The following is a 12,656-nucleotide window of genomic DNA, read 5'->3' as shown; positions in this document are numbered from 1 at the left end:
CTTGTTAGAGCTCAGGGCATTCTGGAAATGGATTCTGGACAGCCGCAGTCCGATAAAAGCCTTTATTGTAATGAATAGTCAATGTTCACGTGACAACAGAAGCAGGACAAACAGCTGACACGTTTCAAGCAACAATGTTCTGAAACGCGTCAGTTATTTGTCCTGCTTCTGTTGTCACATGAACATTGACTATTTATTACAATATATTGGGACTTTAAATTCTTTGGAGTCTTTGTAAAACAGAGACAAGTTCGAATAAAAAAAACACGGCCTGGTATTTTTTTAAAATATTTTTATTGACTTATGCCAAAATTAATCTCTTTCTTCACTGGATCTCTTTTGGCCTTCAGTAGTTGTGGCCCCCCTGCAACACGTTGTCTCTTTTATAAAGTCTTCCATTTGAAAAAAAATGATTATATGAACTATTAAGCTGTCATGTGGCACTTCAATTTCAGGTCAGTTGCATCAAACCAAGGAAACCATGGAGATCTTTCGGTGCTCCTTAGGTCCTGATAAAGTTGTTGTGGCCCCCAAAATGCTTTGTTTCTTTGATATAGTCTTCCATTTTATCTTTTTTTTTGGAATAAAACTATTAGCTGAACTATTACCCTGTGGTATGGCACTTCAATTTCAGACACGTTCAGTTGTATCACAAAACAAAAAAAAAAATTGGAGAAGCCCTGATGAAGGGGGGAGTTGTTGTTGCCCCCGAAACACGTTGTCTCCTTTGTATAGTCTTCCATTTGATCTTATGTTGGAATAAAACTATTATTTTGATCTATTAACCTGTCATGTGGCACTTCGATTTTTAGTTCAATTCATTCGCATCATAAACCAAGATCTTTTGGTGCTCCTTAAGTCATGAAGAGGGAGAGTTGTTATGGCCCCTGAAACATGTTGTCTCTTTCGTATAGTCTTCTACTTGATCTTACTTTGTAATAACTATTAACCTGTGGTGTGGTACTTCAATCTCAGACCAATTCAGTTGCATCACAAACCATGGAGATCTTTTGGTGCTCCTCAAGTCCTAATGAAGGGGGAAAGTTATGGCCCCTGAAACATGCTGTCTCTTTCATATGGTCTTCTATTTGATCTTACTTTGGAATAATTCTTCACCTATGGTGTGGAATCCAGAGACCCTGTGCAAACATTACTATAACATTGTTGGACAATCCAAGAGTTCCATCATGACTTATTCCATCCTCCAAGTTTTTCATGTGAGATAACCTTGTAGGCTTCGTCATCAGCAAACGGGGTGATCGAGCTGAACTTGCAGTTCATTGTTGAATCCTGTTATGTTTTTCAGCATAAGTTTGAAACTTGAGGCAGCCAGCAAAAATGGGGAGGTTATTAGGCACGGTAGTTGTTTTTTATACTTTTTATTGTGTTAGCTTGAAAATCAAATCCACACGTATAGGAAAAAAAAAAATAAAGTTCTCTTAATCGGTGAGCAAACTCTTTGACGTGCGGGCCCTTTGGTGGACTCTTTGGTGTAGAATGAGGTAGCAGCTGCGGTTAAAACATTTCCCGCACTCCGGACAAGGAAAAGACTGCGCCCTGGTATGAGTCAGCTGGTGGTTGCTCAGCACTGACTTATGGCGGAAGGACTTCCCACACTCCGTACAGGAGTATGGCTTCTCCCCAGAATGGATCCTCTGATGAACGATCAGGAGCGAGTTACGGGAGAAGCACCTTCCGCACTCCGAGCACTCGAAGGGCTTCTCACCAGAATGGGTCCGTTTGTGCATGGACAGCGAATGCTTCTGCGTGAAGCGCTTACCGCACTCCGCACACAAGTACGGCCTCTCACCCGTGTGAATACGCTGGTGCTTTATCAGTGCGATCTTCTGATGAAAGCGCCTCCCGCATTCCGAGCACACAAAGGGCTTCTCATCCGTGTGACTCTGGTGGTGGATTATGAGGGTGGGCCTGCTGCCGAATCTCTTTCCACACACAGGGCAGGGGTACGGCTTCTCTCCCGAGTGGGACCGCATGTGCTTCCCGAGCGACGACCGCTGGGAGAAACACTTGCCGCAGTCCTTACAGGCATATGGCTTCTCCCCGGTGTGACTACGTTGGTGTATAACGAGCAACTGCTTCAGAGGGAAGGACTTCTCGCACTCAGAGCAGTTGTACGGCTTCGGCCTTGTGTGGACTCGATGGTGCTTCACCAGCTGCTCCTCGGTGGCGAAACACTTCCCGCACTCCTGGCAGGAGAGGGAATGAGGCCCTTGATACATCAACTGGTGTTTGAGGAAGTCGCAGCTGCTGGTGAAGCTTTTTTTACACCCGTCACAGTTGTAGATCTTGGTCTGTGAGCTTTGTGAAGCCCCTGACTGAGTGCTTCCACCTGCTATATAGGGAGCTCCAATTTCGTCATGTAGGCTCCAATCTTGAGGAAAGGTTGAGCCCATCTGTGAGGTTTGTCCCAAGGATTCTAATACATTGGTCAAAAATAATTCTTCTTTTATAGTAAACGATGTATAGTCCTCCTCAAGATCATCTTTGTCCATCTCCTCCTTAACAGGAGTAGACAGTGTATGTCTCTGGTCAACACAGATGTCAACGTTTTGAGGGTCGCCCTGTTCAATTTGTGCCAGTGGGGGCAATTTTCTACGGTTCCAAGAGCCTCTGTCTGAAAATTCAGATTCTTCCTTAATTGTGATCACTGTGTCCTCGGTCTGTGTACTGATACCTCCATTCAAGATGGTTTCTTCCTCATCGGGATCCGATTCCTCCTTTATCACACTGCAAATCTGTAGCGTCTCTGCTTCCTCCGATAAATCTGTAAGATACAAAACATAATACTGTTATACATAATAAGGATCTTGAAAAAGTCACGTGACTGTGATGTAACGCGTGGGAGGAGCCAAGGACGCTCTGTGCAGATCAGCAGTATCACACAGTGTACTGCACTGAATCTGCTCCTGTCTAAGGCGGCTGACTGCTATAGTAAAACCTGCATATGCCTTATCATTATAAGGCACACGTGAGTGGATTGAAGTTTGCCAGTGTACCTTGGTATCCTAACTATTGCACAATGATTGGTTTTTTCTCTTATCTGCCTGTCTAATGAAACCTGTTTATGATTCTCACATTGGTTGTGAACAGAAGCAAAAAAACACATTGTTACTATAAAGGTCAATGAGCACCTTGATTAAGCAAGTGTTTTTAAACAGCTTTGCTAGTGATCAAAAGCTCTATACCAATCAGGTTTCTACACCTGTATAATTGAACCTTCTGAATACATCCCTATATATTTATTTTTATGTGGATTTTTTATGTGAATTTTTTACACATTTGGTGTCACTAATTTTTTATAATTTTACACTATTTTGATTGCTGGATTTTTTAGGAATTTTTACTCACCGCTGGATTTATTTGAGTATTTATATTTATTCTTATATATTCATTTTCATGCACATTGTGAAGCGCTTCAAATATCATTATTTACTCTTAATAATACTATTACCAGCCTTATATAGCAGACGTCAATAAAAACCCAACTGGACTAGCTGTGTATTTTTGAAAATGTTTTAAAGAAAATTTATAAAAAGGTAATGTAGCTCAGTAGCTCAAGGCGAATTACTTACTGTTGTTATCTGTCCCTTATCTAATGGCTCCGTTACAGGTTTCAGACTGACAGAAACAGCCGGAAAGCAAGCAGTATCTTCTGTCCTGTCTCATAGTGCTCTGGGAATCCTTTATCTTGCATTAAATACATCAAAAGTGGCACTGAGAGCTAGGGTTGCACCGATATAGATATTGGTGCCGATACTAAGCATTTGTACGAGTATCGGTACTCGTGCAAATGCGCCGATACCTGAAATTATTGTTTAGGGTGGGGAGGGGTGTTATTGTTTAGGGTGGAGAGGGGAGTTATTGTTATGCATTTCATGTATGCATTTCATCTGTCAGCAGGGGAATCCCGCTGACAGATGAAATGCATACAAAAGAATGCAGGCAGTCATTAGTTGTTAAGGAGCGGGGCAGCCGCGTCCTTAACAACCAATGGCGTTTCAGATGTCAGTAGGGATTTCCCTTACCTGCAGTGGACCTGCCCTGGCTCCGCCCCTTCCCCATAGCTCCTTTTTTTGTGTCCTCCGGCGATGTGCTTCTCCTCGTCTGGCTCCTCTGCAGGCGGCTGCGGGGTGACAGATCTGCCTGCCTGGTGAGTAGTGTGTACTGCACTGAGGCAGGCTTTGCTGCTGCAGAACTTCTTGGAGAGGGAGGGCAGGTCTGCTTGGTGTTGTAGTGCAGTAATTGGAAGTGTGTGGGTTCCCAAACACCCCCCTCCCCGCCCCAAACCAATAACACCCCTCCCTGCTCCTCCACCCTAAACAATAACCCACCTCTCCACCCTAAACAATATCCCCCTCCCCCTCTCCGCCCAAAACGATAACACCCCTCCACCCTAAACCAATAACGCCCCTCCCCACCCTAAACAATAACCCACCTTTTCACCCTAAATAACCCCCCTCCCCTCTCCACGCAAAACAATAACGCCCCTCCCCACCCTAAACAATAACCCCCTCCCCACCTCTCCACCCTAAGCAATAACAGCCTCCCCACCTCTCCACTCTAAACAATAACCCCCTCCCCACCAAAAAAAAGTTAGTTATAAAAATGTAAATAAAAATATATAACATTTAAAAAAAAAAATAGGTATTGGTAATCGGTATCGGCAAGTTCTTGAGGAAAAGTATCGGTACTCTGTCTTAAAAAACTGGTATCGGTGCAACCCTACTGAGAGCACCCTTTCACTGAGCGACACACTCTGTGGTTCTGAGGTAAAGCTGAACTCCAGGCAGAAGCTTTTCAGTAGCTGTTTAAATTAAATTTCTTACCCTCCACAAAAACACTCTCCTTTTGAGATAAAACACTACAGCAACTATAAAATCGATCCAGGAAGTTTGCCAAATAAGGACTCAATGACTTATTTCCTTTTTGTAAGATCGGTGGCCACTGTACCTGCATTTTCCTCAGGCCACTAGTTTTGTAAATTCCTTGTTTAGTTTATTTTTATTTTTTACAGGTGATGAAGCAATGACGCCAGTATCAGCTGTAATTGGAGGACCCAGGCACCTCAAACTTCAGATCAGTCCTGACCAAGTGTGGCTGACTTGGATTTACAGGCTAGGAGACTGCCGATCTCTCCAATTCACCATGACACTCCTGGTCTCTACCACCCACTATGACATAATAACATACATAATTGCCTACAGGTCAGGAGACTCCAGGTTTCTCCATCCCACCATGACACAGACCATTATTGACAGGCCAGAAGACTCCTGGGATCTCCCACCCACCCCAACATAGACCATGATTGACAGGCCAGGAGATTCCTGGTCTCTTCCACCCACCACAAAATACACAATGCTTTACAAGCCAGGAGACTCCTGGTCTCCCCCACCTCCCATGATATTTACAATGCTTTACAGGCCAGGAGACTCCTGGTCTCTCTAACCCATCATGATATAGACCAGGATTGGGAGGCCAGGGGACTCCTGGTCTGCCCCACCTCCCATGATATTTACAATGCTTTACAGGCCAGGAGACTCCTGGTCTTTCCCACCCACCATGATATAAACAATGCTTTACAGGTCAAGAGACTCCTGGTCTCTCCAACCCACTAGGACATAAACCATGATTGACAGGCCAGAAGACTCCTGGTCTCGCCCACCTTCCATGATATACACAACGCTTTACAGGCTAGAAGATTCCTGGTCTCTCCAAAACAAAATGACATAAAATGTGACTGACAGGCAATATGAATCCTGGTCTCTCCAACCCACTATGAAATAAAACATGATTTACAGACCAAGAGACTTTGAGTCTCTCTTGCCCACCATGATACAAAACCATGATTGACAAGACTTGCTGGACTTCACTCCTCCCGGGATGTGCAGAGAGGTGAACATAGATAGCAGGAAATTACTTTAACAGTCAGGATGGGCAACAAACCCACCCACAATCAAGTTAATGGACAACTACAATTCCCATTGCATTGTGGGAATTATAGTTTGTTCAGGTGCTTTCTTGATACCTCCTGTGCTTTCTGTTTGCACAGATGATGTCACATCAAAAATCAAAGACTAGGTAGATTACATTTTTTTAAAAAATGATAGTTGGTAATGTACATACAGGAAGTAATGAGCCCAACTGAAAACTATGTCGGAGTTCAGCTTTAAATAAATATGCCAGGCAATAACAGAAGTGTTTCTGGCGCCAGGGAAAGGTCAGTGAGGATCCAGGTGGACCTCGGAAGATGGTGATAGAGATTTTCTAACACGAAAAGGACACTAAAGCCATCAACCCAGTACATCCACTGGCATGCCCGCTTCTAGCCTAGAATATTAAAAAAATAAAACAAACCTGTTGAGGTGAAGCGGTGGCTGTCCATCACAACGTTCTTCTGGAAAGATGGACAATCTTCTAAAAATGCCTAGCGAGAGAAATGAGGAGACAGTGACCTCCTGACACCTTATAGGAACCTGACACACACAATGATACCGTCACCATCCAGACACATCCCTTGTCTGTTACTGGATAATGTCCCAGAATTCCCGGCACCGCTCACCTCTCCCGTCAGCAGATCGATGATCTTCTGGGTGACTTCTAGGATCTTCTTATCGTTTCCCTCAGGTGTTGGGGATGGAGGTAGAAGTCTCATGGTGGGACTTCTGCCCTTTCCTCTGAACATAGGTGGATACATTCCTTGTAAGAGGCTCTCAATAGACACCATCTTCACCACCGCACATTTCTACACAGGAGGAAAAAAAGGAAGAAAGTTAAGTGTGATGTCATGAGACCTCCCAGAATCCTCCACTTTAGGGGTGAGCTTGGGTTTGGTCCACCCCAGAAGGCAGTTATTACTGCTGGGCCAATCAGTTGTGGGTGGGGGATTCCCCCACTCTGTAATAGCATGTACTCAAAGGGCCACGTGACCATATTAGGTAAGTGAAATTGTTCTCAGATGTCAATGATGTCACGCACATCCCTGCCCCTTTGTGTACAAGCAGCTGGGGAGCAGGTAATACCTTGATTGCAACTCATTGGGCAGATGCCTTCTGAGTTCGGCCCAACATGAGTTTGGACCAACACCAGAGCCGAACCCAAGCTCTTCCCTACCAATCACCTCCCTGGTCAGGTCTAAGTTTTAGAGATGAGAGTGATGTCATGTGACCTCCCAGAATCCTCCTCACCTCTCCGGTCAGATCTGTGTTTTATTAATAGAGATAAGAGTGATGTCATGTGACCTCCCAGAATCCTCCTCACCTCTCCGGTCACCAGGTTGATGATCTCCAGGGTGAGGTCCAGTATCTCGGACGTGTGGCTCGGCTCCGTCTCCATCCTCAGCAGACCGGTCAGTGAGTGTCGCTCTCGGTACGCTCTGAGGTTTATATCAGGAATTGATAATATAATAATATACTAAGATTACAACGGCTAAACCCCAATTTCATAAATATGCCATTGTGATTTAAAGGGTACCTCAGCACAATCACAAGTAGCTCCAGGCTGCCCAATCTTCAATACAGACTTCCACCATCGACTCCTAAATACATTCCTCCTATTTCCTGCTTTGCTTGGACAATTCCTGTTCATTTCTTCTCTGTTGCACTCCACTTCCGGGTTATGCGTTCCAACCCCTACAGTCCTTAGCTTTTTTTTTTCTGACTTCCGGGCTGTGCGTTCCACCTCCGTTATGCCATCTTGCGGGGAGTTCTGTGAACTGCGGGTGATTGCAATGGGAGGACACTGTGGCTTCCCCTGTTTGCGTTCCAGCGGCGCTTCCGGGTTTTGCGTTCCACGCGAGTCCACTTGTGCGGTTCACGCACTTTTCCGGGTTGCGCTCCACCAGAGGAGGGGCAGTTCCGGTGTCCTAGCGAAGGGGTTCTCGGGGCAGTTTCGGGCACCATGGTCGGGGTGAAGGGAGGCTGAGAGAAGGAGGGAGTCATGTGACCCGCGGTCGGCCTGTATGTGAGCCCAAGATGACGGTTACCTAGCAACCAGCTGGTTTGCAGAGGCTCCTCCCCCTCTGTCTGACACCCAGGACTCCCAGATAGAGTGTAAGTAGTCAGTGGATGAGCAGATCTGGGGATTGGAGCTGGAAATGAGGAGTAGAATTAGAGGAAATACACACATTGGGGAAATAGGAATAACATCTCTCTGTATGTGTACTGAGCAGTCACTGGGTGGAGTGATCCTTTAAGGAAGGCTAGACTTTACTTAAAGGAACACACTTATCTTTGTTTTTTTCGATTGATCTACCAATTAAGAACATCAGATCAAAAGTGTTGAAAAATATCCGCTTATTAAAAAGAAGAAAAGAGCTTTCCCTTGATCTTTAAAAATGCTAATATAAATACAGCAGCTGGGACCTCTTACCATAAGATAGGATTGTCTCGTGTCTATGGGATCCTACTATGGGAAAGCAGCTAGTATAAATACAGAGCAGCTGGGACCTGTTACCATATGATAGGATTGTCTCGTGTCTATGGGATCCTACTATGGGAAAGCAGCTAGTATAAATACAGAGCAGCTGGGACCTCTTACCATAAGATAGGATTGTCTTTTGTCTATGGGAAAGCAGCTAATATAAATACAGAGCAGCTGGGACCTCTTACTATAAGATAGGATTCTCTCATGTCTATGGGATCCTACTATGGGAAAGCAGCTAATATAAATACAGAGCAGTGGGGACCTCTTACCATAAGATAGGATTGTCTTTTTTCTATGGGAAAGCAGCTAATATAAATACAGAGCAGCTGGGACCTCTTACCATAAGATAGGATTGTCTCATGTTTATGGGATCCTACTATGGGAAAGCAGCTAATATAAATACAGAGCAGCTGGGACCTCCTACCCTAAGACGAGATTGTCTTGTGTCAATCATGTCCTTTCTATGGGAATGCAGCTAATATAAGTACAGAGTAACAGGTAACTCATATTCTAGGATGTCTTATGTATCCTTACTATGGAAAAGCAGCCAATATAAATACATAGCAGCTGGTACCTCTTAGCCCTTAGACGGGATTGTCTTGTGTCTATTGGGTCCTCTATGGGAAATTAGCGAATATAAATACAGAGCAGCCGATACCTCTTAGCCTCAGATGGGATTGTCTTGTGTCTATCATATCTATTCTAGAGGTATCAGCTATTATAAATACAGAGTAGCTGACACCTCCTACCCTAAGACGAGATTGTCTTGTGACTATTGTATCTTTGCTTTGGGAAAGCAGTTAATATAAATACAGAACAGCTGAGACATCTTAGCCAAAGACGGGATTGTCTGGTGTATATCAGATCCTATGAGAGAGCAGCTGATACTTCTTATCCTAAGATAGGATTATCTGGTGTCTATCGGATCCTGTAAGGGAAATTAGCTAATATAAATACAGAGCAGCAGATACCTTTTAGCCTAAGAAAGGATCCCAGGGGCCCCTAAAATTGAAGTATGGGGTTCTATGATCTGTGATGGAATTCAGGTGTTGGGCTGAATCCCATGATGCATTGCAGATGCCTCTCAGAGGATGACCGATTCTCCTGCTGGGAGGGGGGCGTGATTTCTGACTTTGGTCAATGTTGGAATTGGTTCCCGGGTTCACAGAGGAGGACTATCCAGAAGGAGGGTCAATGACTGGCATTTGGGGTTCTCCATTGACCTTGTGCTGGTCCATCAGTGTGTATGGAGGGGGGCAAGATCTCTGACTTTTGGTCAAAGTTGGTATTTGCTCACCAGGGTTCCATGGTTCACAGAGAAATATCCAGTCAATCACTGGCCTTTGGGGTTCCCCATTGACCTTGTGCTGGTCCATCAGTGTGTATGGAGGGGGGGTAAGATCTCTGATGTTGCTTAAAGTTGGTATTTGTTTACCAGGGATTCTGAGTTCACAGAGGATGGTCCAGAAAAGGTGGCAATGACAGGCCTTTGAGGTTTTCCCATTGACCACGTGCTGGTCCATCAGCATGTAAGGAGACAGGCATGACATTCGACTTCAAGACTTTAATCAGAGTTCGTGTTTGTTCACTGGGGTTCCCAGGTTCACAGTGGAAGACTATCCAGAAGGATGGCCAATGACCGGCCTTTGGGGATCACCACTGACCTTGTGCTGACTTTGGTCAAAGTTGGTATTTGCTCACTGGGGTTCCCTGGTTCACAGAAAACTATCCAGCCAATGACTGGCCTTTGGGGCTTTCCCACTGACCTTGTACTGGTCTATCAGTGTGTTTGGGGGGGGGCAAGATCTCTGACTTTGGTTAAAGTTGGTATTTGTTCACTGGGGTTTCTGGGTTCACAGAGGACTATTCAGAACAGGAGCCAATGATTGGCCTTTGGGGTTCTCCATTGACCTTGTGCTGGTCCACCAGTGTGTAAGGAGACGGGTATGACCTCTGACTTTGGTGAAAGTTGGTATTTGTTCATCAGGGTTCCGTGGTTCACAAAGGACTATACAGAAGTAGGACAATGACTGGCCTTTGGGGTTCTCCATTGACCTTGTGCTGGTCCACCAGTGTGTAAGGAGACATGTATGACCTCTGACTTTAGTCAAACATGGCATTTGTTCAACAGGGTTTACAAAGGAGGACTATACAGAAGTGGGCCAAGTATTGGACTTTGACAGAAGACTTTTTACTTTGTAGATTGAACTTACACACAATTTGAAGTCCACCGTCATCCGCCAGGGGAGCAGGAGACATACAGGTCATCGTACTAACCAAACCAAGATGGAGGAGAGGAGGAGTCAGCTAGGTGGGAAGATATTAGATATCACCCTGGAGATCATCTGTCTGGTGACCGGAGAGGTGAGGATAATTCTGGGAGGGTCACGTGCCACCACTTGCATCTTATTGGAATCCCTAAAAATGACCTGTGTGACTCTGCATGTCATTTTGTTATCTATTCTATAGAATTGTTCAGTTGTGAAGACATCTGGGGAGGTTGTAGCACCTTGTGGGATCGGGAATCGCACCACAGCTCTTCCAATGCCCTTAGCGGTATATGAGAAAGACAAGAAGATTCTAGAATTGACCAACAAGATCATCGAGCTTCTGACCAGAGAGGTGAGCGGTGCCGGGAATTATGGAACAGTATTCTTGTGTCTACCAAAAAAGATATAAATTGTCACTGTTTCTCTTGCAGGAGTACTTGAAGGAACGTGAGGGTCCTTATAAGGACAACAAGATGAATGATCTTCAACCCCTCACATCATTGGGTAAGGTCAGGGCCCACTCTTTCTTTTTCTTTCCCTCTTCTTTCATTTGTCTCCTCCTCCTTCCCACCCTCCTCCTTCTTATCCATCCATCCATCCAGCCCTCCATCCTTCCTACCTCACCCCCTCCTACCCCCATCCTGTCCTCCATCCCCTTTTCCCTTATCTCCTTGTTTTCTTTTACCATTTCTTTCTTCCTCCCTCTCTCACTTCCTCCCTTGCTCTCTCCCTTTCTAAATCTTTCGTTTCCTTCCTCGCTTTCCTTCCTCCATACCCTTATCCCTTTTCCTTCTCTCACTTATGCCCTCTTTTCCATCCCTTCACCTCTTTCTCTTTTTATCCTGCGCTCAGTTCCCTTCTTCCTCAACCCGTTCTTTTCTTTCTCCCTCTCTCCCTTCCTTCCTTGCTCGCCTTCTTTCTTCCTTCCTTTCTTCCTCCTTCTTTTCCTTTCTCCTTCTCTCACTTCTTTCCTATATTACCCACTTCCTTCCTACTTCACTCCCTCCCTCGCTCACCTTCTTCCTTCCTTTTTCTCTTCCTTCCTCTCTTTCTTTCTTCTTCTCTCATTTTCTCCTTCACTCACTTTCTTCCTCATTCACTTTCTTCTTATTCCACTCTCTCCTTTCCTCCCTCCCTCCCTCCTTCACTCCCTACCTCCCCAACACTTCCTTCCTATTTTACTCCCTCCCTTCCTTCCTACTTCACTCCCCTTCTCTCTCCCTTCCTTCCTCCCTTGTTCACCTTTTATCTTTACTTTCTCTCTTCATCCCTCTCTGCTTTCTTCTTCTCTCACTTTTCTCCCTCCATCATTTCCTCCTTCACTCACTTCCTTCCTACTTCACTCCCTCCCTCCCTTGCTCACCTTCTACCCTTCCTTTTTCTCTTCCTTCCTCTCTTTCTTTTTTCTTCTTTCACTTTCTCTTTCTATCATTTCCTCCTTCACTTTCGTCCTCCCTCCCTGCCTCCAACACTTGCTTCTTATTCCACTCATTCCCTTCCTTCCTACTTCACTCACTCACTTCTTCCCTTACATCCTTCCTGCTTCACTCACATCCTCTCTCCCTTCCTCACCCCCATCCTTCCTTTTTCTCTTCCTCCTTGTCTTCTTCTCTCACCTTCTCCGTCCATCACTTCCTCCTTTACTTATTTTGTCCCTCCCTCCATCATTTCCTCCCTCCCTCTCTTTTCTCTCTCTCTCTCTCTCTCTCTCTCTCTCTCTCTCTCTCTCTCTCTCTCGCTTGCATATTCCCTTTCTTCCTATTACACTGACTTTTTTTCTCCCTCCTTTCCTTTTTCCCTTACTTTTTCCTCCTCTTTCCTTCCTTCCTACTGCACTCACTTCCTTCTTTCCATTATTCCTTTCTCACTTGCTTCCTCCCTTCCTTCCTCCTCTCTCTTTCCTTTTCCCTCTCTCACTTCCTCGCTTTATTTCTCTCACCCTCC

The 12,656-nt window shown here is 45.1% G+C and overlaps 2 protein-coding genes across 2 annotated transcripts in view; one reads left to right on the top strand and one right to left on the bottom strand.

The window, feature by feature from the left end:
• Positions 1-292: 292 nt before the first annotated feature.
• Positions 293-7,978, bottom strand: LOC141106599 (uncharacterized). Its single transcript, XM_073597510.1, has 5 exons — positions 7,492-7,978; positions 7,279-7,393; positions 6,581-6,763; positions 6,376-6,445; positions 293-2,785 (listed from the first exon to the last, which is right to left on the bottom strand). The coding sequence occupies exons 2-5, from the start codon at positions 7,351-7,353 to the stop codon at positions 1,440-1,442; spliced, it is 1,674 nt and encodes a 557-aa protein (XP_073453611.1). The 5' UTR covers positions 7,354-7,393; positions 7,492-7,978; the 3' UTR covers positions 293-1,439.
• LOC141106626 (uncharacterized) overlaps positions 7,802-12,656 on the top strand; it is a 27,691-nt gene continuing 22,836 nt past the window's right edge. Inside the window, exons 1-4 of the mRNA XM_073597558.1 lie at positions 7,802-8,069; positions 10,645-10,806; positions 10,912-11,064; positions 11,144-11,216. Coding sequence (XP_073453659.1) covers positions 10,729-10,806; positions 10,912-11,064; positions 11,144-11,216 — 304 coding nt within the window. The 5' untranslated portion in view covers positions 7,802-8,069; positions 10,645-10,728. The remainder of the gene's footprint in view (positions 8,070-10,644; positions 10,807-10,911; positions 11,065-11,143; positions 11,217-12,656) is intronic.

This window comes from Aquarana catesbeiana, linkage group LG08, assembly GCF_042186555.1.
Source record: "Aquarana catesbeiana isolate 2022-GZ linkage group LG08, ASM4218655v1, whole genome shotgun sequence".
In the NCBI taxonomy this organism is placed as follows: Eukaryota; Metazoa; Chordata; class Amphibia; order Anura; family Ranidae; genus Aquarana; species Aquarana catesbeiana.
Note: the sequence above shows the minus strand (reverse complement) of the source record. Positions and strands in the feature narration are given on the sequence as shown.

Bases quoted from the DNA above. Each gene is read 5' to 3' on its own strand.
- LOC141106599 (XM_073597510.1), bottom strand. From the start codon at position 7,353: ATGGAGACGGAGCCGAGCCACACGTCCGAGATACTGGACCTCACCCTG. The intron at 6,764-7,278 runs GTGAGGAGGATT...CCTCCTGTGTAG, and splicing joins TCAACCTGGTGACCGGAGAG to AAATGTGCGGTGGTGAAGAT. The intron at 2,786-6,375 runs GTTTGTTTTATT...TGTATCTTACAG, and splicing joins CCACCGCTTCACCTCAACAG to ATTTATCGGAGGAAGCAGAG.